The 26,844-nt window shown below is 46.4% G+C and overlaps 1 protein-coding gene across 1 annotated transcript; it reads right to left on the minus strand.

Moving 5' to 3' along the window:
• Positions 1 to 320: 320 nt before the first annotated feature.
• Positions 321 to 11,176, minus strand: MSX2 (msh homeobox 2). The gene is made up of 2 exons (XM_042447954.1): positions 10,656 to 11,176; positions 321 to 2,514 (listed from the first exon to the last, which is right to left on the minus strand). The coding sequence occupies exons 1-2, from the start codon at positions 11,077 to 11,079 to the stop codon at positions 2,090 to 2,092; spliced, it is 849 nt and encodes a 282-aa protein (XP_042303888.1). The 5' UTR covers positions 11,080 to 11,176; the 3' UTR covers positions 321 to 2,089.
• Positions 11,177 to 26,844: the final 15,668 nt, after the last annotated feature.

Here is a 26,844-nt window from a genome sequence, read left to right on the forward strand (position 1 = left end):
TAATTTTTATCTAAGTCGGGTATGAATGAAGAAAACTGAAAACCAGAATGAATAGTCAGTGCCTACTAAAAGTGCATAAAGGAGTTGCTACCTTGCCACTTTGTTGCAGATTTGGCTTTTCTTCAGAATTAAATTCAGAAATGAAAAGGACTGGCAGAAGGGGAATGCAAATCATTTGAGTTACTTCGATGCTAACTCAGAAGAAGCAGGGGGGAAAGGCACTTTTGTCTTGTTTTAAAACAAACAAACTCCAAAGACGGACAAACCAACACAGAATTAAACAAGATTATTTTTAATTTAATTCTAAATAAGAGGTGAGAAATAATAAATCTTCAATAAAATATATAAAATTGTACAAGGCATCCCTTTCAAAGGGATTTTAATATGCTGGGGGGAGGAAAGGGTAGAACTGGACTAAGGGGCAACTAATGGGCACAACACAACCTGGGTCGAGTCAAATGGAAAACAAATCTTGTTGCTCTGTCTTTTCTTAACATGCTAAAATGCATCTTGGAGAAGTCCTATTTTCAGCAACCTGCATCCTCTATAGACAACTTCCCACAAAGTTTAGCAATAATAACAATAATAATAATACAAAATGAAAATAATGAGAACAACCGTGGCTTACTTAACGCCAAGTACACTAAAGAGAAGTAGACCCTCTCTGTCTTCTCTGCCCCGCCAAAAAAATATTAAGAGAAAGAAAGAGAGGATGGCCCTGCCTTTAGCACAGTTGGCATTAGCTTGTTCCCATAGGTTGGTTTGGTTTTCTGGATCTATGGGTGATTCAAAAAAGGCCTAAGCAGAATTCTTCTTTTTAAACAAGTTAATAATGGTTAAAGCACAGATTATTGCAATAAGAACAACTTTGCAGCTGGGTTCTGATCGTCTTTTTGCATATACATGTACACACAAACATATACACATGCACGCAGACTGAAAAGCAACAGGGCTTTTCTTCATACCTCTATCCTATTCCCCCTCCTTCTTTCATTCATTCCAAAAAAAAGTGTAGCACACACAACCATGAGCATAAATGGCAACTCTTAAAAGGAAACCAGGAGACTGAGAGTCAAACAAAGATCTGTCGAACCTCTTGGGCTCACCTCTTTTGCCACAAGATGTGGACAAACACAGTCCTGTCTCCGAAAAAATGAACAGAGAAAGAAGGGTAAGCAAAATGGTATGAATCCTCTGGATGCTGGCCTTACAACCACTGGATCTGTATCAATCCCATTCTGTGGAGCTCCTTGACATGAAGCATAGTATGCGGTGAGAAAGGACTGTATTGTTCTTTATGATAACATATTGCCTTGTCGGATCAGGCTAACGCACCAGCACCAATCTACTTCCATCATTTTGCATTTGAAACACCTTGGTTTAAGGACTGCAGTGCAGTGGAGCACTCAGTAAGGAAAAACAGAAGACCAGCATGGTGGCTACTCTGCCTCTGTTTATGTCCCCTTTTAGTGCTGACATTGGGTTTATAAATAAAACTTGCACATTTGTTTAATCTTCCCCAGCCAAACGACAAATTTCATCCTGCATCCCTACATGTGCAGCCTAAATTGGGAGTAAGCACCACTGAACACAGAGGGGCTCACTTCTGAGTAAACAAACACAGGAGCAGGCTGCAAGTTCTTCACCTAAGAAAGTGAATTATTCCCTTAAAACAAAAATTAAAAAAAAACTCCACTGGGTACATAGGGGAAAGTGTACACTATATATATATATATATTTACCTCTATATGCTGTGGAAACACATGATTTAATGATTGATTCCTTCTCCCCCATCCCATGTGCAGTATATAAACAAACACTATATTCTTTTAAGCATCTTTTTAGAAAACCAAAACACCACCTTTCTCTCAGGATCAGGTTCAGGAGAGTGCTGAGCTCACACACTCGGCTGGCTCCCCAACCTGCAGAATACAGGCTCTGAGTTCACACTTCTATATACTTGATAAGGCACCTACAAGCATGCAGAAAAACAACAACCAGTAAATGGTTTCGTGCTGCACTCTTGAGTTGTGCAAGATCCACCGGAATGTTCCTCATTGCATTTCTCTGCAGTGGCTCCCTGGTCTTCTTAGGATAAGTGGTACATGCTATATCCAACAGGAGTAGCATAGAGTCCTACAGGTGGGATGGGAAGCACAGGTCTGTGGAAAGGATACGATGCTCCGTACAGCGAGGCTGCCTGGAGTGGGGAGTTGATGGGGAAAGGGAGGCTAAAGCCAGAAGGCAACATGGGCTTGGCGGCCATTTTCAGCTTCTCCAGCTCTGCTTCCTGCAGTCTCTTTGCCTTGGCTCTCCGGTTCTGGAACCAGATTTTGACTTGGGTCTCTGTGAGGTTCAGCGAGCTTGAGAACTCAGCCCTTTCAGCAATGGACAGGTATTGCTTCTGACGAAACTTGCGCTCCAAAGCCAGCAGCTGGGAAGTGGTGAAGGGCGTCCGGGGCTTCCGATTGGTCTTGTGTTTTCTCAGCGTACAAGCCGTAGGACTCAGGTGCCCTGGGAGTGACAAGAAAGAAGGGTTAACTCAGAAGAGGCTGGATGGCCATCTGTCACAAGGGATGCTTTGATGGAGAGTTCCTGCATGGCAGGGGGTTGGATTGGATGGCCTTTGAGGTCTCCTCCAACTCTACGATTCTATGCTTCTAAGAAGCAGAGAAGGAGAGCTGTCAAAGGGCAGAGAAGCACCCTCTCTCTTCCAACAAATGCAACAACACTGGTTTCGAAATATGAAAGTATTATCTAAGTAGCCCAGTTATGGAGGGAAGCAGTGCAAAAGGGAGAAAAGGCACAGCCAAGTCGGTTTGCACAAAATGCAGAAGAGGAAGTGTACAAGAAGAGAAAGTGGCAGCCAAGTCGCTTTGTACAAAATGCCCCCCCCCACAGATAACATACATGAAATTTAAAGAATAAAGGGAGTGTCTTTTATTGTGAGGGTAAATTAGAGAAAAAACACAAAGACGATGGAAATAATTACATCAAATTACTGTTTACAGTGTATTTTCCTAAAGATGAAAATGGAGGCCTGAACTCTAGCATTTCAACAACAACAAAAAATCATAGATGGGATGACTGTACTCACAATAAAAATCTTGCATGGGATCAAAGACCCAATCCATTAGGGTTTTTTGGTATCGCATATTCGACTAACTAAAACAATTTACTTCAATTATAGTCTTTTTATTTTCACTGTTTAAAACCATCTCAGCCTTGGCAAATCTATTAAATGTAATCATTTACGGTTTGCTTTGCCCTCTGTAGTCCACCTGAGAACTATTTGTATGTGAGGGGAATTTATATCCTACATTGCATACCAGCAAATTCAGGTTTGCCAGGAAACCCTTGACAGAGACCTGCAACCAATTGTGGCTCCCCTGCTGTGTCTATGTGTACAGTAAATGACTTTTGTCAATTAGCACCTTATATTTTGAAGTACGCACTTAAAGAACCTTAAGTGCTCAGTGTGAAGCTTTTACAGGACATCCCTGGTCTGCCCCATGCCCCCCTCTGTCCCCACCAAAAGCTTAATATCTACCCAGGGAGTGTTAAAGAATTTGAAGTGACTATTACAAGTTCTGTTACTGGCTGTCCCTTGTACAAGAAGGACTGCAACAGACGTCCCTGTGATAAATGCAGAAACAGAACTATTTTCTGTAAGGGCTGCAGGGACTGTAGTGTGCAGCTCGAAAATAAAGCACAGTGTGCTGTCAAGTGTCTTGTTTCTAATTTCGCAGACAGGTTTGGCCCTGATGATTATCTCAAATTTGCAATGGTATGAAATGACTTTAACAACAGTGAACCCAGCAACGAAGTTGGCCGTACTATCGAATATGGCCAGAGCTTGGAAAGAGTGCTCTTTTGGAACAGACACTTTCCCCAAGGATGCCAGTGACCAGCCTGGGAGTCAGAATCTCCCCCCAAAAAACAATTTTTTTCCTGGTACGTAATTGTATTTATATAGGTATATAACTGCATCGCCACATCACTGTATGCAGCTTTGCATCACACCACAAAGGAGACAAAATCATAATGACGTTAATGTAAAATCATAAATTGTGAATCCAACAGCAGCCAGTCTTCCTATTCTGCAGCAGCTTCTGTCTATCTACAACACTGCAGTGAGAAACTATGGTCAGGAGACCAAACCCCCTAAAACTACCCATGTGTTCTTCTTGGTGAGACATAGGGAAACAAGCATCCTTACAGGTCACCACTGAAGCTGAAAGTGGAACATATTACTAAAGGAATGAGTTAGTAACTAGAAGTTAAAAAACAAAGTGCCTCATAAGGGAGAGAAATAAATGCATCCCCAGCCACTGCTTATTATGATTTATCCAGTGTGAATGACATCTTTGATCAGACATTTAGCTGAAGTTCTGCCTGAGGACACTGGAAGAGGGTCTGATGGGGGGAAAGGGGTGTTGGTTTTGTCTGTGCTCACTGCCAAGGCCTTCACTTAAATCAATGGGGGACTTGTGATGTGTGAGCAGAGTTGTCTGTCATTCCTCTTCCCTGCTTAATTGAGGTTCCTATATTCTCAGCCAGCAACAACAAAAAATAAAGAAGGCAAGAGGCTGACACACTCGTTCAACATGTAGCTCTTATGGCACGTGCTAATCTTTTAAAAATATATAGCTGCACAACATCTGCAGTTAATACAGAATGTGGAATTTGTTTCATATCTTGTTCCATTACAAACCGAAAGCCTGTAATTCACGTAGTAACAGCCCTAGCTCTTTTCAGCACAATTTGCATTTCAGTACAGAGCAGTCCCAGGGCTAAAAAATCCTATGGAGAGGAGATAAAATAAGCGGACAAGAGGAGTAGTCTGCCTCGAAATCTTGAATGTATTTGGCATAATGCTAAAGCATACTGGTCACTGGGATTTAATTCCAAGCAGATGGACTGGCGACCATAGACTTGAAGAGACTTCAGATTCAAAGCCCAGCCCTATGCTTGTTTACACAGAGGTAAGTCCCCTTATGTTCAAGGCAGTTATGTGTGTTTACATTTTCAGACTAAGAATTACGGAATAGTTTTGTGGGAACCACTGGTTTAACAGGCCAATATTGTCTAGGATGGTGTTCAGCTTAAACCAAAGGTACTTTAAATCTCTGGCACTTGGCAGAGTAAATGTTGGTGCAGCTACTCCACTAGTTTGGAGTATCTTCTTTTTTGGCATTTTTGTTAAAGAGCATTAAGAAATACACAAAAGTGTGTAAAATGGTCCGGAGCTGTACTCCTCTGTGGAATGACCACAAGTCATATTTAAAATCAGCACAATTTGTGAGTGTATACTGAGGAGAAGGCACTTCACTTACAGCAACTGAAAAATAAAAGGAGCCATGTGATCCATGGATTAAAACAAAGATCAGCACTGAATAACACTTTTATTTGGACCACTGAGAAGTTACAAAAGTGGCACAAGATCTTGAGCTGTTCAGAACTTACCAGAACATCGAGCAGAACTCAAAGCTTGTGAAGTCAGTGATCCTAAGAGAGCATTACTCCACTCTGATTTTTGTTTTCCTCTTACTGCATATCTTAGGTCTAACACTTAAGATGTTGCGTGATCGTGCCATATGCACATCATAGAAACAAAATACGTGTTTAGGCAAAGCACGTTGGTTGTTATTATAACACATTAAGGAGAGTCATTCCGTCTTTTTTCCTTCTCTCTTTCTCTTCTTGAAATAAAAGACGGGATTTCGTAATAAGCATCCTACATTACTGGGCAGTTAATGATCACAACACTGGTTTCTGTGGTCAAGTTAGATATTGCTAAAGACACCAACATAACTTTCTTTGAATCACAAGTTACTTGCTTGCAAATTTCATAATCTCATCCAAATGCTACTTCACCTCTGATTTCAGTAAAATACACTTCCATGTTATCCTTTAGAAACAAGCATCAGTTTCCCATGGAGAAGTCTTTAGGCCTAGCAATTTTCAGTTTTATAGGTGCATTGAGTTGCAAGGGGTTTCCCTTCACAAAAATGTACACAGACTTCCAGCCTTACTTAAGGATCAAGCATGATTTCACCCTCCTACCAAGATAGGAAGAGCAGTCTGGTAGGCTATGTGCCTTTTGCTTCAAATAATAGTGTAGAAAGCCAGAACGTAACATGAAAAATGATGGGAAAATATGTTCCAAGTGATGAAAAAAGATGAAGAAGAGTACGAATTAGCCTCAACGATATAACATCTGTCCCCATAATATAATATAATTTTGGAACAGGAAAACATTTTATATTCTACAAGCTATGTAATGCTTTTTACAATTTGCATACATATTTCTGTTATAGCTTATTTCAAATACAATCCCAATACTTCCTTGCCATAATCACAATTTTTTAAGTGTGATGTGGCATCTACTTTTTTACAAACTGCATTTCTACTGAATATACAGAGGACAGTGTTTAGAGCAGCAACTGCTTTTGAAACCATCCCCTCTTCATCATACTGCAGTATATTTAACTTCTTTTTTTAAAAAATCGCTCCTACCTTCTTTCCCTTTCCCATTTTTCTCAGATGTTTATTATACACTACATTTGATCTTAGGCAAAAGAGGATGATGAGTTTACACTGTTGTCTGACAAAAGAGGTAAGCTCATTTTTTCTTTATATCCAAAACAAACAGATTTGAAAATTAAGTAGGCCTGAAAGATCCTAAGTAGAAACCTTTCAGCTGTACTCTGGTACCAATTTACCTAAAACCGTCCCATCAAACTCAGCAGAGATTACCTCTGAGCAGAAACTATAGCAGTGCGCTGTAATAGTAATTTAGTAGTTCGTATAGATATATTTTATGACTATGGGATTTGTTCCTGCTGCTTTTCCAAATACATTTCATTGTGAGTTGAAATAAATTTACTTGGAAGTTCTCCTAAAGTCAGCTGGAACTCTGCAGTCCAAGAAAAATCTGCTTTAAGATGCCTTCTGAGTGTTTTCTTAACCCAAATCTGTTCCAAAGTCAAGCAGAAAGGCCACAGACATGAATGAATTCTGGAGAGAGCTATAAAGAAATGAGCTGGAATTCCAATGTATATTTAACTGTGGTTATTGTGTTTTATTTTGTTTTTAAAAAAGCAAATCCTGGTATTTGTAGTTAGAATCACAAGTAGTCTGTCATAGCTTAGGAGAAGGGAAAGGCTTTCTACATTACACAGCAACCAAAATGTAGGATATGTAGAAAGTTTTGACAGCTCAGGGAAAACAAGGAGGGCATGATCCTGAGAATAGAGTCCTATTGAACTCACTGAGACTGACTTCTGAGTAAAAGTGCAAAGGATCAAGCAACAAGAGGAAGGAATGCACAGAAGAAAAAGCTAGGCCTTGATCTGCTTTTTGAGGAACTTCACTGAATGTAAGAGGATGGCAATGGCAAACCCCCTCTGAAGAAACTTGCCAAGGAAACTCTATGATAGGTTCGCTTTCGGGTTGCCATAAGTCTGAAAAGAAGGCAAACAACAAACTAGAAAAACAGAAACCGAAGATGGCAGCCCCCGCTTGCCACTCATTTTCCTCAGCAAATGTTATTTTCTGGAAATGCATTCTGTACACAACAGCGAGATATGAATTTATACTTGTAGTAGAAGTTCTTGTGTGAGAGAAATTTTACTACATGCAGTAAGAGACTAAAACCAACTTTGTAACATACATTTTGACTAAGTGGGCATTAAGTCCCCTTTATCAGACGTTCATGACCCAAAATGCATTTTATATAACCTTATTTCTTTCTTTTAAAGTAGGCCTTAGGCTTTAAACTGTCACCCTTTGGCGCACTTACTCTTGTCGAATTTAGAAGAGCGCAACAGTTCTCTTTCCAGTGTCCTAAGCATTTAGCTGAAGCAGGAGATGAGTTTTTAACAAAGTGAGAGTTATGGGTGTGCTTTACAGGATAGTGTCAAGAAGTGTGGCACCAAGCATATGAAGGAAACTGTGGACCCAAGAGTGGCCCAAAGTTTAAAACATCAAATAGAAAAGGAAGTTCTTTTGCAAATGCTTCTCTAAAGCTCTGGGGAGCTGAAACACATGCAACAGAAGCCGAACTAGATCTTTGACCTTTCAGAATCAGGACTGAGGTGCTGTGGTCAGACAAGGAGGAGAAAATGAAAGAGAGCTGGCAAGAGAGGGAGCTGACATCAAGGATTTCTTGTGAAGTTCCTATTGAATTAAGAGGTGAATCCAGCCATACTCAGATGGTGTTTGTTTATTTCCTAAAAAGGACTAACCAGGAACGCTACAAAAATTGCATGTCTTTATTACAATAATACAATTTTAAGTATCTCGTGGAATAATAAACTACGTGAACCATCGTACTGTATAGTAAAAAAATATTGTAAAGTAACCATAATGTGAGGTCCCACGTCTCTAAAACTTAACAAATCATCATGGGGACGATCAGAAATAGTAAAGATAATAGGTATTCACAAGTACCTGACTTTTCTGGTTAGGGTTATTTTTGTTTTGTTTTGTTTGTTTTTTTGTTTGTTGTTGTTAGAGACCTTCTCTGTGTAAGGGTACATGCCCTACATTTCCCTTTTTGGTTTATATTTCCCCCAGCTGGGGTTGAACTCCAATGCTGACTGGACAGCAATGCGCAGGAAGAATAAATAAATATAAAACAAATATTAAACTAATATAAAGTTTGGGCAAGGAAGCCCTGGAGCAGATTGCTGTTGCTGCTGGTACAGGTGCAAGTAAGGAGGCAACCCAAGAGAGGGGGAAGGATCGGACCACCTTCAGAAAGGAGGAGAAGGATGGACAGACGGATGGATAGATGGAAGAATTAGGCAGTTTCTGTCTCTCAGGTCTCCAAAGACTGAGAAACATATCTCCCCCATCCTAGAAATACTAACCACTTGGGAAGGATCAGGATGATATTGATGGTGATCAAAATAATGATGATGATGATGATGGTGATGATGATGATGATGATGATGATGATACTGGAAGAACTAGATATTGTCACTCAGCCAGCTCACGAAATATAGAGAAGCAGACGTTTTCCTCAAAGCACTATCCGCTTGGGTAGGAGGAAGATGATAATGAAATAATACTAATACTTCTAATAACAGAGGAAGTAGACAGTTTCACCCACTCAGGTCTCCAAAGACAGAGAAACAGACGCTTTCTCCCCAAAGTATTATCTACTTGGAGGGGGGGAGGAGAATGCAATACTAATATTAATACTTCTAATACCAGAGGAACTAGGCAGTTGTACCCACTCAGGTCGGGAAAGGCAGAGAAACAGACGTTTTTGCCCAAAGTAATATCCGCTTGGGCGGGAGGAAGATGAGAATGCAATAATACTAATACTTCTAATAATAGAGGAAGGAGGCAGTTTCTCCTACTAGGGTCGCCAAAGGTAATAGGAACAGACACTTTCCCCAAGTGCTCTCTACTAGGGGATAAGGAGGAGAGAAATGATAATGAAATGACACTAATACTACTAGTAATAGAGTAACTAGGTAGTTTCGTTCACTCAGATCGCCAAAGGTAAGAGGAAGAGACGTTTTCCCCGAAAGTACTATCCACTTGGAGAGGAGGAGGAGTGAGATGATAGTGAAATAACCCTAATACTACAAATAATAACTAGGTACTTTCAGGTCGCCAAAGATAAGAGGAACAGACGTTTTCTCCTAATGTACTATCCACTTGGGGATAAGGAGGGGAGCGATGATAATGAAATACCCTTAATAGTACTAATAACAGAGTAGGTAGTTTCATTCACTCAGGTTACCAAGGACTAACTTGGGAATCATCATCATCACCATCACCATCAAACCCTTTCGGCCCTAATTGTCAGGGAAAGGCCCAATCGAGAAGGGCTCGGCGGGAGAGGAATCAAGGACTGTTTCAGGATGTCTGGGGCAACCGTCTTGTGGTTATTGTTATTATTATTTAAAATAATTAAAAAATAAGACTTTTGAACCTCTAGGCCGAATTCCCTCGGCCAGAGATGTAAAGGTCATCCTGGTTGTTGCGGCTGCCTTGCGGAGCTGCCTCCGTTTCCCGAGCCTGAAGGCGGAGGGGGGGAGGGAGGCGAAGAGAAACTTCCCCAAAGTCCGGGCGGCGGGATCTCGGTCCCAGATCTCCCCCACCTTCCCCTCCCCAGCCTCCCGGGAAAAACCGGGAGTCCAGAAAGATTCCCCAAAGGCCCTCCTCTATTCGGAGCAGGGCTAAGATTTAATCTTTCTCGGCGGGTTTAGAGTTTTTATTTGGTCATGTAGAATCATAGAAGCCTAGAGTTGGAAGAGACCACAAGGGCCATCCAGTCCAACCCCAGTCTGCCATGCAGGAACTCCCAATCAAAGCACCCCTGTGGCAGATGGCCCTCCAGCCTCTGTTTAAAGACCTCCAAGGAAGGAGACTCCGCCAGACTCCATTTTTCCTTGAAGGCCCTCCGTTTTGCGGTGCCTAGACGGTCAGGACCTATGAGCCGTCTAAGAAACAGGCATTTCGTCTTTCTCGACGGGTTTTGAGCCTTTCTTTGCCAAGGGTCTCCCTTTGTTGGCTGGACGGTGCCTGATCCTCCTGGGCGGCGAAGCCCTTGCTCTCCCTGCCCCGTCCCTCTCCCTCCCTCCCTCCGGAGACCCCCTCTTCCGTCCCTTGCCGCCCCGTCGAAAGAGACTCACTCGGGGGAGGCGAGTATCTGCCGGCCTCGGGAATCCAGGGGGAGCCTTCCTCGGAAGTCTCGGATTTGACCGACGAGGTCTCGAAGGCTTTCGGGAGCCCGCCGGGGCTGGGCGCCGCTTCCCTGCCGACGTGAGCGGGCAAGAGCAGCGGCGGCGGCGGCCGGGAAGGGCCCAAGCCGGCTCCGTCCGACGAGGCCATAGCTCCGGCCGCCGCGGCGCTGGGGTTGGCCTCTCGGGGGGTCCTCTTGCTGTCGGCCATGAGGGCCTCCACGCTGAAAGGCAAGCTGGAGACCTTGACTTTGGGGGGTTCCTCGGCCACCGAGGGGCCCTCTTCGTCGGAGGAGGAGGAGGAGAAGATCTCCTTCGCTTTGGAAGGCGGCGAACAAGAGGAAGAAGACGACGACGTCGTCGAAGAAGAAGACATCGCGGCGGCGGCGGCGGCGGCCACTTCTTCGCAAGGATCCCACTCCGGGAGAGCGCTGCAGCGCCTACCCGCCTCCCTTCCTTCTTTCCTCCCTTCCTTCCCCTTCTAGCTCCGTCGGAAGCCCCCAGCCTCGCCCTCCGAGAGCCGAGCCACTGTCTCCCCCCGCCCCTTTCGGCGCAGCGGAGACTTCGGGCTCTTTCCTCCTCGGGGAAGTGGAGTAAGCGCGCCTCGGCCAATGGGAGCCCCGGCGGCGCCGACGTCACAAAGGGACTCCCCCTGATTGGCTCCAGAGACCGGCCGGGTGGCTTCCCTCTCTCCCTCTTTCTCCCTCCCACCAGCCCCGAGTCCTCCTCCTTTTCCTTTTAAATAAATTAGAAGTTAATGACAAAGGCCGCGGACGGAGCGGGGCGATTAGGGAGCTTTCCAGCGCTGTCACCCGGCCAAGACGACAGGGAGAGTCGGAGGAGGCGTCAAGGCGGAGGAAAGTCTCTCAAGGCAGTTTAGTTTGAGTTCAGGCTGCATCCACACTGCAGAGATAACCCAGTTTGAGCCAACAGGTGCAGCCACAAACTCCAATTCCCAGAATTCCCTAGCATTGTGCCGCGACAATTCAAGCGGGATCAAACTGGGCTATCTCTGCGATGTGGACGCCTTTTTAGTTTCGCCCCTTCTCCTTCCTCCGCTTCCTCATTCTTCGCGGGCATTATCCAGATGGCAATCCAACAACATCCCAAACCCACCAGACAGTGATCCCTTTCTGGGGCCCACCGACACGCACACTTTACGCCTTGCAAGCTTTCAAAGCTCCACTGGCTTCTTCCTCAGGCAAAGGGGTTCATAACCTGGCAGCAGCGGTTGCCAGAGCCATGTCCCCCGATCCTCTCTTCCTCTTAATCCAGAGGAGGAAATACAGGAAGGAAAGAGGAAGGGAGCTCAGGAGAAATGAATGAAAGGGTGTGTGTGTGTGTGTGTGTGCGTTTCAAGGTTATAACATGAGCCCCTGACCCCATAACCTCTGGGGATTTAACCCGATGCTGTACACGTCTTCTCCCGATCGTTCCTAAGAGTCAAGGGAGCAGGCCCTTCCTTCCTTCCTTTCTTCCTTCCTTCCTTCCTTCCTTCCTTCCTTCCGACGTCAAATGCTCCTGGACCTCTGTCTCTCTCTCTCCCGCTGTGTGAGCAGTACTTTTAAGGGAACCCATGAAAAAAAATGCACCTGGGGGTGAGGCTTATACAGGATGGCCAGACCTGGTCCTCCTATTTTTTCCCCAGGACCCGTCCTCCATTTCAGCCTCCTGTCCGGGAGGAATTCCAAAACCACCTCCTCCCTTTTGAGCTGGACCAAGAATTACGAATGTATATGTCTATTAAGTGTTTTTCAGCTTCCTTTTGGGTCCTGTCCTCCATTTCAATGGAATGTCCTCCGTTTTGCTGTGCCTTGTTCTCCTTGGAGGATCTCGGGCTGTGGTGGCGGCGGCGGCGGTTGTTTAAACAAGAAACCCAGATGAGGTGGGTCCCGTCAATTGCAGGAGGCGCCGATGCCTTGATGACAAACAGATGCTATTGGGAGCAGCCCCGGAGCCTCCTCTGGACTCCTCCCTTGGCCAGATTAGACCAGAGCCTCCAGGACCGGACAAGGGTTTCCATCAAGTGATATTGCAGTTGCCAGGCTGAGGATTCTATCCTCCAATGGCCCCAATCTGGCGATTACCCGCCGATAACTGCATTTATCGTTAAACTGGGGCCTGGGCCTAGGAGAGAAAAAAACAGAAAGGTAAGACAGGGAGTGCCCACTTGTCCTCACCGCCAAGGAGGACCAGGCACCGCAAGGTGAAGGACGTTACAGAAAAATGGAGGCCGTGACTAAATAAAAAGCTCAGAACACTCACGTGAATATAAACTCATGCTTCTCGGTCATGCTCCAAAAGGTGGACATTTTGGGATTCCTCCTGGATTGAAAGTTGAAATGGAGGACAGGTCCTGGGAGGACCAAGTCTGGTCACCCTGAAAAAGAGGGAGAGAGGGACTGATTTTTCGCTTCAAAACAGCCAGAGCCCAGTAAAGCTGGTGAATAGTTTCACCAGTGCGGACCTGTTGTTTAAAATCTCCAAATCTGAAATGACGTTAAGACCCGTTTAAATTTTAGACCATTTAATTTCGGATTCCAAGTGAGGACAGCCAGCGTGGTCTATGAATCAGGGCTTGGCCATGAAACCCACCTGGGACCTGTCATACTCTCTCAACCTTAAAGGACGGCAATTACAAACTCTGGAGGAACTTGTCAAGAACCTTCTCCCCTTCCATAGGTTCGCTTTCGGGTCGCCATAAATCGGCAACGACTTGAAGGCATCCAACAACAACAACAACAACAACAACACAATCTATCTTTAAGATCGGGATTGGATTTCTCCTCATATTCTTCAACCGAAGGGTGAGGCAGTAAGAGATGAACAAAAGTAGGGAGCACCTAGACAACCCAGTGGCTATACTGTGGAGCCTTCTGTGTCCCCCACGACTTCGGAAATCGGGGGTCTCTTCTCGTTATCCACGACTATTAGGGTACTTTCAGAGCTGATATGGTTCACCAGAGAAGATCTGTCACTGGTTCGCATCTTCTGCCTTGCTTGGAGAATTCATTCGGGACCTTAGGAAAAGTACAGGGCAGAGTGTATTTCCCTTGTACCTGAAAGCCCTCCAAAGGGCACCCTTGGCTTGAGGACGCTTTTCACTGGGTCTCCTCCATGCCTGTCTGGGGGCTACACAGTTGTGGCTGGATCGAGTCCCAAGTGCCAGCACCAAGTCGGGGCCTCCTCTTCTGGTTAAAAATAGGAGCTTTTCAACATAATTGCTGGGAAGAATTGGAGACCATCGGTTATTGAGACCATGGCAACTTTGTCCCCGATTTCCCCCGAGTTAGGCTTCCTCTTTAGAATGCTTCAAGGGCTGATTGTGAGAAAATCCTCAAGACTTCTAGGGTCAAGAAAAAAAGACAGGGCCCCCAGGACTATAGGCGACAGTCCTAGATCTGCATTTGTTGTTGTGTACCTTCAAGTCGTTTCCGACTTCTGGTGCCCCTAAGGCCAGTCTATTATGACCAGTTGCTTCAGAGGGGGTTTGCCCTTGCCATCCTCCGAGGCTGAGAGAGTGTGACGCCGCCAGGGTCCTCCAGTGGGTTTCCATGGCCGAGCCGGGATACAGACATATTCCCAGGGCAAATCCCACTGAACTCTGTGAGGTTTAAGTAGATCAAGTCTGTGAGGTTTATGTAGATCAAGTCTAGTATCCTACAACTTCTTTGGCTCAGTCACTCTCAAAGGTGCTACAAGATTCATTTGCATACTTTAAAACGGAAGGATAGACTGCCATAATGGTAAAAACACCCCTTTCCTATACAATCTGGCAATTCAGCCCTTATGAACACCAACGCGTATATAGTCTGTCTGTTTCGATGGGACTTGCAGTCTTTTCAGGTTTCCAGGGCCAGATCCTAAATTCCAGCACCTTCTTCTTTGCCTGGCAAGTGCCGTCCATTCCCTCATACATAATGCTAGGCCTAACCCCGCTTTCTTATTTGCGAAGCCCGGTCAAGGAACCCAGGCTACATCCACGCTGGAGAAACAGTCCAGTCTGGCACTGCTTTAACTGCCATGGATCAGTGCTATGGAATTCCATAGCATTGAGCCATGGTAGTTAAAACGGTGTCATACTGGATTATTTTCTGCAGTGTGGATGCAAGCCAAGCTTCCTGTTTTTTTTCTACAAAGTCCTTCCAGGAACTGGAGGGATCAGTCTGAACACAAAGGGAAACATGGTGTGTGTCTTTCTCTCATCGGCTCTTGTGACTGCACTACAGCCCACACTTCAGTCATATCTCCATACCCTCCTAAACTCCTAGTTGTAAAACTTCGGAGGGGGGCGGCTGGAGAGAGATTAACCAAGTCTTGCTGTCTAGGACCTTCAGTGGATTGAAATGTCGCCTTTTTTTTGCAGAGCCCTGGATGTTGTGCTAGCAACGAGGCTGGAGCCCCAGGCTTCTCTCCGGCCCCGTCGCCGTCTGCCCCCCCCCAAGCCCTCTGTGACAAGTAAATGAGAATTGATGGGAATCAGGGAACAATGTGTGTAAACAGGGAACAATGGGGCAGGCCAGGGCCGCTGGGCCGAAGAGCTACAGATAATTACACCGAATCAATGCAACGTTTTTCTCCCCGGGAAGAATAGATGCAAGCTTGGGGTTAGGTCAGCGCGACCTGTTTTCCCCAACGAGGAGGAGCAAGGGCTGCTTCCAGGGTCTTCAGATGAACGTGTGAATTCTCGTTCGGGTTTCGAGCATCCGATTTCAGGTTGTTTTAAAAAAGTTGGTAACGGTAGTTACATATTCCCATTTGAGCCCGCCGTCCAACTGGGCCGAAGTAATTCTTTCTGATGCATTCCCCTCTCCCCAAAATGTGACAATACTCCTCTTCTGATTTCAGTCGTTGTAGTACATGAATCACAGGACGTTTTTAGTATGTAGAGATATACTGTAGCACCTTTGAGACTAACTGAAAGAAAGAAGTTGGCAGCATGAGCTTTTCTAAACTTTTTTTTAATATATATATATATATATATATATATATATTGAAGGAGGACGGATGGGGGGATGTCCCACTCCATCAAAGTGAGCAGATGTCCTCACCTCAAAGGAGGATGAGGCACCGCAAAATGGAGGGCATTCAAGAAAAAATGTAGATCATTATCAAATAAAAGCTAAAAACACTCATAGAGATGTAAATTCATGCTCAAAATGGAGGGCCTTTTGTAATTTCTCCTGGACAGAAGGTTGAAATTGAGGCCATGTCCTGGAAATGGAGGACGTCTGGTCACCTTGCCCTCCACCCACACATCTCCGATAAAGATCAGGCAGATACAATTCAGCGGATCTCCTTTCATCTGAGCAGGCGATCCAGGCCAAGCCAGTTCCAAACGGAGGGTGGTCAAAGTGTGGCCCCTCACGGACCATTGACCTCAGCAGTGACTCCTTCTCCTCGAATTAAAGATTAAACTCTAAAGCTTAGATTGGGGCTGGACGGGAAGGACTTGGGGGAAGATGAGATCAACGCCACAGACTTCCTGGCCTCTTCCAGTTCCCTGACTTTGGTGGGCAAGCTCTATCCCAAAATCTCTGTGCAGGGTGACCAGACGTCCTCCTTTTCCAGAGAATGTCCTCCATGTCATCCATCTGTCCAGGAGGAATGTAAAAATGTTGTCCACTCTGAGCATCACTAAGAAGAATTAATTTTCATTTCATTTCGCCTTTCATTTATAGTAGTGTTCTACAGCTTTTCTTTGGTCGTGTCCTACCTTTTTCTTGAATCTCCTACATTTTGAGTTGCCTTGTCCTCCTCTGAGGTGAGGACATTTGGTGGCCCTGTCTCTAAAATATGGGTGGGTTTGGAAACGGATCTCTTTCTTTGTCTGAGATGAGCTTCCAAGCGTGCCTCCCATACAGCTCCAAAGCGACGTTACAGATCGGTGGGAATTCATCCTTGGAGTCGGTCCTAGTCCTTTGGGAATTGATTTCTTTCCTCCCGAAAACCTTTGGTTGCTTGGCGCCTCAAAACTAGAAGTCGTCCTCCGTCCCCCTGGGCACCCCCAAGTTGCTTGTGCTGGAGAGGACTGGTTTTCAAAGAAAAAGGAGCAGGAGTGGGGCCCTAAACTGGTGACCTGAAGTCGCCGACTTTGGAAGACTTCTCTCGTTGACCAGGTTGCCTCCCTAGTCCAAAACCTCCTTAAAGCTACCTGTCTCGCCCGGGGTTTTAAGACAGAAAGAGAGGATGGTCCAGTTTAGTTGTGGTGGTTGTGTTAGCGGCCTTACAAGAATTTAGGAAGGATTCCTAGTAAAGGAACACGAGGACTGCATCTTTCAAACATCCAGTAAGGAAGACAAAATTCCCCAGCCGACAAATACACGGCTTTCCTTTTCCATAAAATAAATGTTTTGAGCATCCTTTTCGTCGGAAGGCAAGACGGTTCACCGGCAAACACTGGTCATTCTAATCATTAAAATGGCCGCAGACCAAGGCAGTCCAGACAATCAGCTTAAATTGCACCGAACGTTGTCCTTTTTTCTATTAATAATGAATTTCGGTTAATATTTTCAGCACCTTCAGAAGTGCTTTTACCCTGGCAATACTTTGATGGCGTCGGAGCCGTCTTGCAGGCGCTGTTTCTCCTGTCCCCCCAATTATTCTACTTTCCCCTCTTTAAAAGGCTGCAATCTCACTCGTCCTTGTTTAGGAATAAACCCCACTGAATTCAAGATGGCTTACTTCGGAGTAGACGTGTGTAGGACTGGTGGGCATGGCTGGAGATGAGGGGCCTGAAACTTGTACACCCTTTCGATTTGCTTTGCCAATGCTCCATTCAGATCGGCCTATCAAAATGGGTCCTACCCCAAAATTCAGGGAAACCGTGAGGAGAAGAAGGAATGTATTGTTGTTGTGTGCGACCTATCACGGGATTATGCTGCGGTTGAGAGTGTGTGACTCGCTCGAGGTCACCCACTGGTTTTCATGGCTGAGCAGGGAATCCAACCCTGGTCTCCAGACTGAAAGTGCAATGCTCAAAGCACTACAACACACTGGTTCATGGGGAATGTGTGTGTGTTGTGTGTGCCTTCAAGTCGTTTCCAACTAAGGCGAACCTATCGTGGGGTTTTCTTGGCAAGAGTTGTTCAGAGGAGGTTTGTCTTTGCCTTCCCCTGAGGCTGAGAGCACGTGATGGTGTGTGCAAACTTGTCTTCTGTACAATTGCTGGTGGTGACCGAGGATCCATTTACACTTCTAATTCTGGGTTTTGGGGTCCCACAAACAAACTTCCCACCAGCTTTGTCTGCGAGGAAGGCTGACCAATCAACTCAAGGACCAATTCAAAGATAGAGCTGTGTTAGTCTGCAGACTCAGCATGTAGAGAGATCTTGCAGCAGCTTTGAGAAGTGAAAGAAAGAAGGAGCTTTCCTAGACTTAAGTCTCCTTCCTCAGATGCATTTGGTAGAGTGGAAAGCCAGGAACAGACCTAACGCTTGCCTGAGAAAGAAGCCGGTGGAGCTTCGAAAGCTTGCGACAAGTATATTGTGCATTTCGATTGGCCAGTAAAAGTGTCACTGTTTGGTGGATTTTTGTTTCCATTTACTAAATGGCCAACAGAACTTACCCCTAGCTATGCCTTTAGTGTGCGAGCATGCCAATTCAAAACCACCGTCCTTTGTGTCTGGGAATGTAGGCCCTGACCTCCTTCTGGTCCAAGCCAAGGATGCGGAGGGTCTCTGCTCCCAGCCAGACCAGTCCCGGGGGAAGACGGGGGCCGATCCGGCCCTTCCCGCAAGCGACCCCTCTCCAGACCGGCTCCGGCCATGACACCAGCTGGGAAATATGCGCCGGGTCCCTGAGCCTCTGGAGCAGGAGCTAGAGAAGGAGAGAAGGGCGGGGGGCGGTGAGAGAGGAAGAAAGAGAAAAGCAGGGCCCGAGGAGGGCGGGAGAGACGCGGCAGACAAACCGAGGCTGTTGGCAGGCGCCAGCAGCGGGGAGATGAAAGGGAAACTCCTGGGGGAAGCGGCGGTGCAGTTTGACCGGCTCCAGCGAGAGCAGAAGCGGCGGCAGGGCCCCGGCAGAGGCAGAGGCAGAGCCGCCCCTCCTTCCTCGCCCCCTGCAAGCAAACACCCCTCTTCCTCCCTTCCCCTCCCCTCCCCTCCCCTCCCCCCAGGCCCAGACCCCTCCCCCGACGGCTCTATCAGCCTTGGGCCCAAACACACTGCAGAAATGATCCGGTTTGAGACCACTTGAACTGGTCTGGCTCAGGGCTAGGGAATTCCGCGAATTGTAATGCATTCTGGCACCAGAGCTCTCCGACAGAGAAGGCTTAAATGTCCCAGAAAACGATAGTCCTCAGGATTCCCCAGCCCTGAGCCGGGGCAGTTCAAGCGGTCTCAGACCGGATTATTTCTGCAGTGTGTGTTTGGGATTATCGCCCTGGGTTTGGCAAAGGCTAGAGGAGGAAGAAGAGGAATGCCATCCTTAAGACATGGTTGGTTATGAAATAGGCTTAATGACAGGGATGCCCCCTCAAAGACCCTTGGGATAACGGCCTTTTCGAGGTGTTGCCGGTCGGGGGTCCGTTGAGGGGGAGGAAGGGGAAGAGGAAGAGGAAGAGGAGAGGGGCGCTGAGGCACCGCCGGGTAGGGAAGGATATATCATCTCAATGTGGCTTATATATGAGGAGGATATGTGTTTTTCAGTTCTGCTTTTTCACTGTTGTATATTTTTATGCCATTTTTACACGTTTTTAGACGATTTTAATTGTTTCAAATGTTTATTGTAACGTGTTTCCTTCCCCCCTCCCCCCTCTGTGAGCCGCCTTGGGTCCCTTTTGGGAGAAAGGCGGCATACCAAATAAAGAAATAGATAATGAAAATAAATAAAAGAAAGGGTAGAGTCTCAGGGAGGACATTAGAGGCGTTCAGTGGATGAAGGGGTGTGTGTTGTACACACGCCTTGCCTACGTGTACGTTCACTCTCACGCCCGTGCCGGAGAGGTCCCCGCAGGCACGGAACCCACCTATGAAGGTTGTGGGTGTTTGTATATGAGTTCTTGTTTTATGCTACGACTCTGGAGACCAAGGTTCGATTCCCGCTGAAGTCACACTCTCTCAGCCTCAGGGGAGGCCAATGGCAAACCACCTCTGAACAACTCTTGCCAAGAAAACCCCCTGATAGGGTCACCCTAGAGTCGCCATGAGTCTTAAACGGCTTGAAGTCACGCACATAACAACAACAAAGAATGCTGTCTGCATACACAGAAATATGTGTACTACCTTCCAGTCGCTAGGTGATGAATTTCAAGGAAATTTCTTAGGCAAGGAAGAGAGAGGTGGTTTTCTATTGCGTTCTTCTGAATATAGCCAGGAGTGTGGAAGAGCTGAGGATTAAGGTGATTTAGTTGGAGGTCTCTCATTCATAGGATCTTCATGAGTCTAAGTCGATTTGAGGGCACTTGACACTTGACACACTCTTTCTATGTGCATGCATGCAAACACATATGTGTTTCTATGTGCACACATGTTCACACACATATGTAAATACTCTAAAGGAACCAGATCCCATCTGATCTTGGCAATTAAACAAGGTCAGCCCTGGTTATTACTTAGATGGGAGACCACTAGCGAACACAACGTGTTATAGGCTATATTCCACAGGAAGCAACTGACAAAACCACCCCTGAGTATTCCTTGTACACATACTTGTAACTCCACAGGGATGTAGAGTTATGTTGGGCTTATCTGGGCATGTGCTTTTCAGTTCTCTGTCGACTTGAGGCAAAGCCAAGGATTTCATAGGGTTTCCTCGGGCAAGGAATACCCAGAGGTGGCATATTCCCTCTATAATACAGCCTACAGCCTCTGGCATTCGTCGACGGTCTCCCATCCAAGTACTACCCAGGGCTGATCCTGCTTAGCTTCACAAGATCAGACAGGGTCTGGTGTCTATTTCCCAATAAAAGAATTAGGGTTTGAAAAAAGAAATGGTGATTCCTCTGATAAATCACAGGCTGGTCCCGTTTATTTATGTATCGATTGATTGGAGGAACCAGTGTTGCCATCTTCTCCTTCATTCATTTTCCAAGGAGAGAAAGAAGTCTAGTTTAGCTCCCATCCCCCGCAGTCTATACTAGTGCAATGAGGGAATGAAAGATAAAACGTGGCGTTGGCTGCATCCGAACTGGAGAAATAATCCGGTTTGATCCCACTTGAACTGCCATGGCTCAGTGTTATAGAATTCTGGGAATTGTAGTTTGTAGTCAACAAACTACAATTCCCAGAATTCCATAGCATTGAACCATGGCAGTTCAAGTGGGATCAGACCGGATTATTTCTCCAGTTCGGATGCAGTTGTTAGTCCGATGCGAAACGCATTGCTTCCATCCAAGGTGACTTTCTTTCTTCGCGGTTCCCCATAGACGTCCCATGGAACCCACCAAGTCCCCTTTCTAAAAGAAAATAGCAAGGCATTTCCTCTCTGGCGAGGATCCACGTGAGGATAGGGACGGGGGCGGGTTTCCTTCCCCTCCACGGAACGGAAAAGGCTCCCAGGGTTCAAGGATGAAACGATAACGCCGTGATCGTTTTTCCCAACCGTGTCGGTTCCTGCCTCCGCCTTCTCTTGGCACCGCAGTGCTCTTGATGCTCGTCAAAGGGGTCTCCAAAACAAACCTGGAATTGACCAACAACAGATTAAAGCATTTCTAATGAATCAGAAACGGTTCTGTGCCGTTGGCGTCCACACCTAGAGACCTCAGACGCCGGTACAGCTAAGATCTTGTGTTTTTTCCCTGGGAAGCCCCACTTACTCCCGCTGAGTTCTGCCCAAAGAGAAGAGCAGCTGCAATTACATCCGTGGAAGAAGACGGAATCTCTCGAAGGATCATCCACTCAGGATCCACGGTGAGTCCGGGATCAAGAGGGGGAAAGCCCCCTTCCTTGAGCATATCCCGCCTTTTCCCTTTCCCTGATGAAGAAGGTGTAGGAAGGACAGAGGAAACTAGAGCATCTTTGGTCTCACTTCGTTTCCCCCCCCAAAACTCTCCTCCCCTTCCTCATCTCTCACATCAGCCCAGGAGCCGAATCCAGGAGCCTTAATTATAGGTAATAATATCTCAGGTATTCATTTTCAGTCCCCGGTTGGGGGAGGGAGAGGAGGAGGCGTGGAAAGGAAAGCCAGGCTCCAAAAACACACTGCAGAAATAATCCGGGTTGAGACCGCTTGAACTGCCCTGGCCCAGGGCTAGAGAAATCCTAGAAACTGTAGTTTATTGTGGCACCAGAGCTCACAAAACTACAGTCCCCAGGATTCGCTAGCATTGAGCTGGGGCAGTTCAAGCGGCCTCAACTTGGTTTATTTCTGCAGTGTGTTTTGGACCTAGGAAACTTTAGAGGGACGAGAGCGCCACTGCTTTGCAAGTCCATGTCCTCTTCCTCCTCCACCACCACCACCCAGAAGTTTCTTCAGAGGGGTTTTGCTATTGTCATCCTCTGAGGCTGAGAGAGTGTGATTTCCCAAGGTCACTCAGTGGGTTCACATGACTGAGCCAGGATTTAAACCCTGGCCTCCAGAGTCCTGGTCCAGTGCTCAGAACAGTATACCACACTGGCTCTCATGTGCTGGCTCATAGAATTGGAGATCTGGAAGGGGCCTCGTGGGGTCATCTAGTCAGACCACGTACCCAGGCAGGAATCCACAGCTAAGCATCCCTGCACTTGTCATGGGGTTTAGACTAGTTTCACTTGTAGGCTGTCTGTGTGTACAGAAAAGGAAAGGGGAGTTCATTATTTGTGAGATGCTTTGAATCCCATTTTGGGGGGAAAGAGAGAATATAAGTGAATAAAACAAAGTTCAAGCCAGGGCCCCATTTTTGAAGGGAGAACAATTTAAGAAAAGGGTAAAGGAGGAGATTCTCAACAAGGCTATTTTGGATGCTAATAGGGAAACCTAAGAGGGCAGTCTGATGTACCGTTCTCCCACGAAAGTGGATGTTGTTGTTATGTGCCCACAAGTCGACTCAAGCTTATGGCAACCCTATTTCTTGGCAAGATTTCTTCTGAGGAAGATTGCCATTGCCTTGCTCTTTAAGAGGCTAAGAGAGTCTGACTTGGTCAACCAAGTGGGTTTCCATTACTAATTGGAGATTCAAATCTTGGTTTCCAGAAGCTCTTCTCCAACACTCTAAGCGCAAAACGCCCCGACTCTTATCAAACTGGTTGTTACTGTTGTTGTTGTGTGCCCTCAAGTCTTTCTGATTTAAGGCGACCCTAAGGCGACCTTGTCATGGGGTTTTCTTGGCAAGATTTGTTCAGAGAAAATTTGCCTTTGCCTTCTTCTTTCGAGGTCAACAAGGGAGTTTTCATGGCTGAGCGGGGACTTGAACCCTTGTCTCCACAGGCGTAGTCCAACACTCAAAGCACTACACCTCCTAGCAGGAGGAATCTTAATTCTGAGTAAGGCGAACCAGAGATGCTCTGTAACCACGCTTGTTCAGATGCTACGCTCCACTGAATTCCATGCAAGGTATGCTCTGGAAAATCCCAGTCAAAGAATGGAACCTTGTACAAAACCGTGGACACACATACGCGCGTCCTAAATCCAACGGTAGTTCTACTAGAGGATCCTCCACTGAGGATTAGACTTTGACTTTGGGGACCAGGGTTCCAGTCCCAGCTCAGCCATGGAAGCCCACTGGATAACCACGGGCAAGTAACACTCTCTCAGCCTCAGAGGAGGGCAACGGTAAACCCCCTCTGAAGAAACTTGCCAAGGATCGGGTCTCCGTAAGTAGGAAAGGACGTGAAGGCACCCAACAACAATAACAACAGGAGTCAATGGGAAATAGTTCGGCCAATGCTGATGCACCTCCTCTTAACCTGGCACAACCTATGGGATTTAGGGACCTATCTTTCCAAATTGCAGCAAGGTTTTTAAATGTCAGCCAGGCATTTCCTTCCTTTCTTGAAGAGAGATGAAAGGAGTTGCGCATTTGATCCGTCCGCACTGAGTCCGAAAGAGAGGCGCTGGCGTGGAATGATCCCGTGCGATCCAACCAGCCCACCTGAAAGGCTTGGGATCTGGGAGAACCAAAGACAGAGGACCCCTCCTCTATTTCTCCTCCCTCGTCCTCCCTGAAAGGCGCCCCCAGTGAAAGTCAAGGGGGCCAAGCCGGGCTGCCTCCATTCACTCCTGTCTCCTCGGCCAAGGGCAATCTACATTCATGTTCCCAGCTGTCAACGGCCCACAATATTGGTTACACACCAGTCCGGGAATGAGAGTCATCCTTCTCCGCTTCGGTGGTGCAAAAGGGGCTTCAAACAAGGATGGTCTTTCTTGACAATTGCGGCAATTTCACACAATGGGATCTCCCTTGCTATGAGGAGGAAGGGGGGGAGAAGAGGACGGAAGGATCCTGGAGACCCACTGGGTTGGGAGAGGGGTTTGGGCTTCAAGGAAACCTTCTTTAAAGAGCAAGTGAAAGGTCTGGGTCGGGAATCGTGTCTGGGGCTGAATCTGCAATGCAGAAATAATCGGTTTTGACAGCACTTTAACTGTTACGGCTCAATGCTATGGAAATTTGGGAATTGTAGTTGGTTGTGGCACCTCTGCCACAACCAACTACAATTCCCAGATTTCCATAGCATTGAGCCGTGGTAGTTAAAGTGCTGTCAAAACCGATTATTTCTATAGTGCGGATGTGTCCTCCTGGGACGCATCGGAAAAATACCGTGGTGGCCTTAGGGTTCATCAAATACAGCCGACCCGCAGATCTATGGGCACCTCAGCTCCATGGACTTCGTTGAGACTTATCTCCCTAACAGGGCTTGTTCCTTTTGAACCCAACCTCAAAGCAGGGACCATTCACAAAAGTGGGAGGTACTTCTGAACAAACCTGCACGTGTCGGGATCTTCTCCTCCCCCCCCCCCATCGCCGTTCTCCTATAGGAAAACTTGGTCACACTCCTTTTTTATTTTATTCTATTCAAAGCTACATTTTAGGATTGGAAAGTTACCCTTAAGTCCTGGTCGTCTCCAGCCAAGCAGCGTGGGGGCTGTAAAATGTTTCGGTCTCCCTGGAAAATAACCTTTGTCGCTCAGGATGTCTTCCCGGCCCTCCATTTGAATAAAAATCCACTAGAAAGACGTCCACTTATAACCACTGTGATAGGGTCCCAAACACACTGCAGAAATAATCCACCTTGAGACCGCTTGGACTGCCCTGGCTCAATGCTAGGGAATTCTGGGAACTAGTTTTGTGGTACATTTACCTTTCTCTGTCAGAGAACTCAGGTGCCACAATAAACTACAATTCCCAGGATTCCCTAGCACTGAGCCGGGCCGGTTAAAGCGGTCTCAAACTGGATGATTTCTGCAGTGTGTTTTGGACTATAAAAAAGAACGCAGAGGAGTAAACATTGTTGGTTATTTTAATCGTTTTGAAAACTTAAAAAAAATATAATCATTCTTGAAGCTGGACTTTTGGTCTGTGCTGTGATCCGCCTTGGGCGCCGCGTCGGGAGAGAGGCGGGATGCAAAAGAAATAAATGTTCCACATCCCCCACCTTATGTTTATGAAGCATCCCTCGCTTTATGTTTATGAGGATGAAAGGTGAAAGCAGTCACGTCTCATTTCTTCCCCAGCAAAGGAGAAATCTCTCTCTCTAGACGTTTCTAGTCTCTGCATTCTCAAAAGATGCGTAAAGCCAGGTAATGGCTTTGTACCAAAACAATTCCTGCCTTTCTTTGGAAACTAAAGTTTCCCGATGGCACAGAGCTCTTCTCCAGCCTTATGGGCTCAGAAATCAGAAATCATTATATTCATAGTATGTGCCTGTATGCACACACAGAGACTCCTGCGAGTAAGGCGGGTTCATTTCAGTCCGAGGTTTTTCTTTTTCTTGAGAGGTGTGTATGGATATGTGATAAATCAATCGGAAGTTAATTAAGCGATCGCCACGCCACCCATCTCCATCCACGGAAAAGCAAGATGGTTCCCAAAGGATCGTAGGAGTCTCCTCTAGCCCAACCCCATCCATGGACTACAATTTAGCTGCCTCTTAAAACGTGGCTTGAAATGGGTCCAAAACACATTGCAGAAATAATCCAGCCTGAGACCACTTTAACTGCCCTGGCTCAGTGCTAGGGAATCTTGGGAATCGTAGTTTATTGTGGCACCAGAGCTCTCTGATAGAGAAGGCTACATGTCTCACAGAAGTCCCCATAATTCCCTAGCACTGAGCCAAGACAGTTAATAGCTGTCTCAAACTGAATTATTTGCAGATCGGTGGCTTTTGGAAATCTCTCCCCCGGCCAGCCCCTCCACACGATCTGAGAGCCCCGTCTGCACCTGCAGAAGAACCGGAATAGGAACCACATGCTCTAATGAAAAGACTACCTCCAAGCCTCTTGTGCGGGTTTATTTATTATTTATTATTTGTTATTTATTTAGTATTTTCAAAAGGGACCCTCTGGACGCCGCCTCCTGATCGAATGGGCGCCACAGGCTGCATCCGCACTGCAGAAATAACCCAAGTTGACACCGCTTTAACTGCCATGGCTCCGTGCTATGGAATGCTGGGGACTGTAGTTTTGTGAGACATTTAGCCTCCTCTGTCAGACACCTCTGAGGCCACAACAAACGACATTTCCCAGAATTCCATAGCATTGCGCCGTGGCAGTTAAAGCCGTCTCAATCTGGATTATTTCTGCAGGGCGGCGGATGCAGCCCCATAAACTGTATTTAGACGAAACAACTTTATTCTCAGCCCCCCCCCCCCCCTTCCAATATTCAAAAGCTGGTACCAAGCAGACGCCTTTTCCTGATCCTGTGCCCTCCTTGTTCTTCGCTGGCAGTTCCGAGGCACCTACTAGATATCATATATATCCTCTTTGGTCGTAGATGGAGCAGTCAGGCAGTTTCTCCTAATAATATATTGTACTATAACATACTATTCATATAAGGTTATAAAGACTGGAAGAGAAGAATCGTCTTTTCATCTTCTTTATCTTACCTATTGGTTTTAGTAACCTAACTAAAACTTAAAGACCCCATTCCCGCTGGCATCTCTTACTGCCGAATGCACAAAAACCATGTTTTTTCTCCACACAATGTGGGTCTGGGTCCACTTTAAACACTAGAATGATCCCTCTTCTGGTACAGAAGAAGTAGAGGTATGGAAGCCCCCACCTGAAA

This window comes from Sceloporus undulatus, chromosome 2 (genome assembly GCF_019175285.1).
Source record: "Sceloporus undulatus isolate JIND9_A2432 ecotype Alabama chromosome 2, SceUnd_v1.1, whole genome shotgun sequence".
In the NCBI taxonomy this organism is placed as follows: domain Eukaryota; kingdom Metazoa; phylum Chordata; class Lepidosauria; order Squamata; family Phrynosomatidae; genus Sceloporus; species Sceloporus undulatus.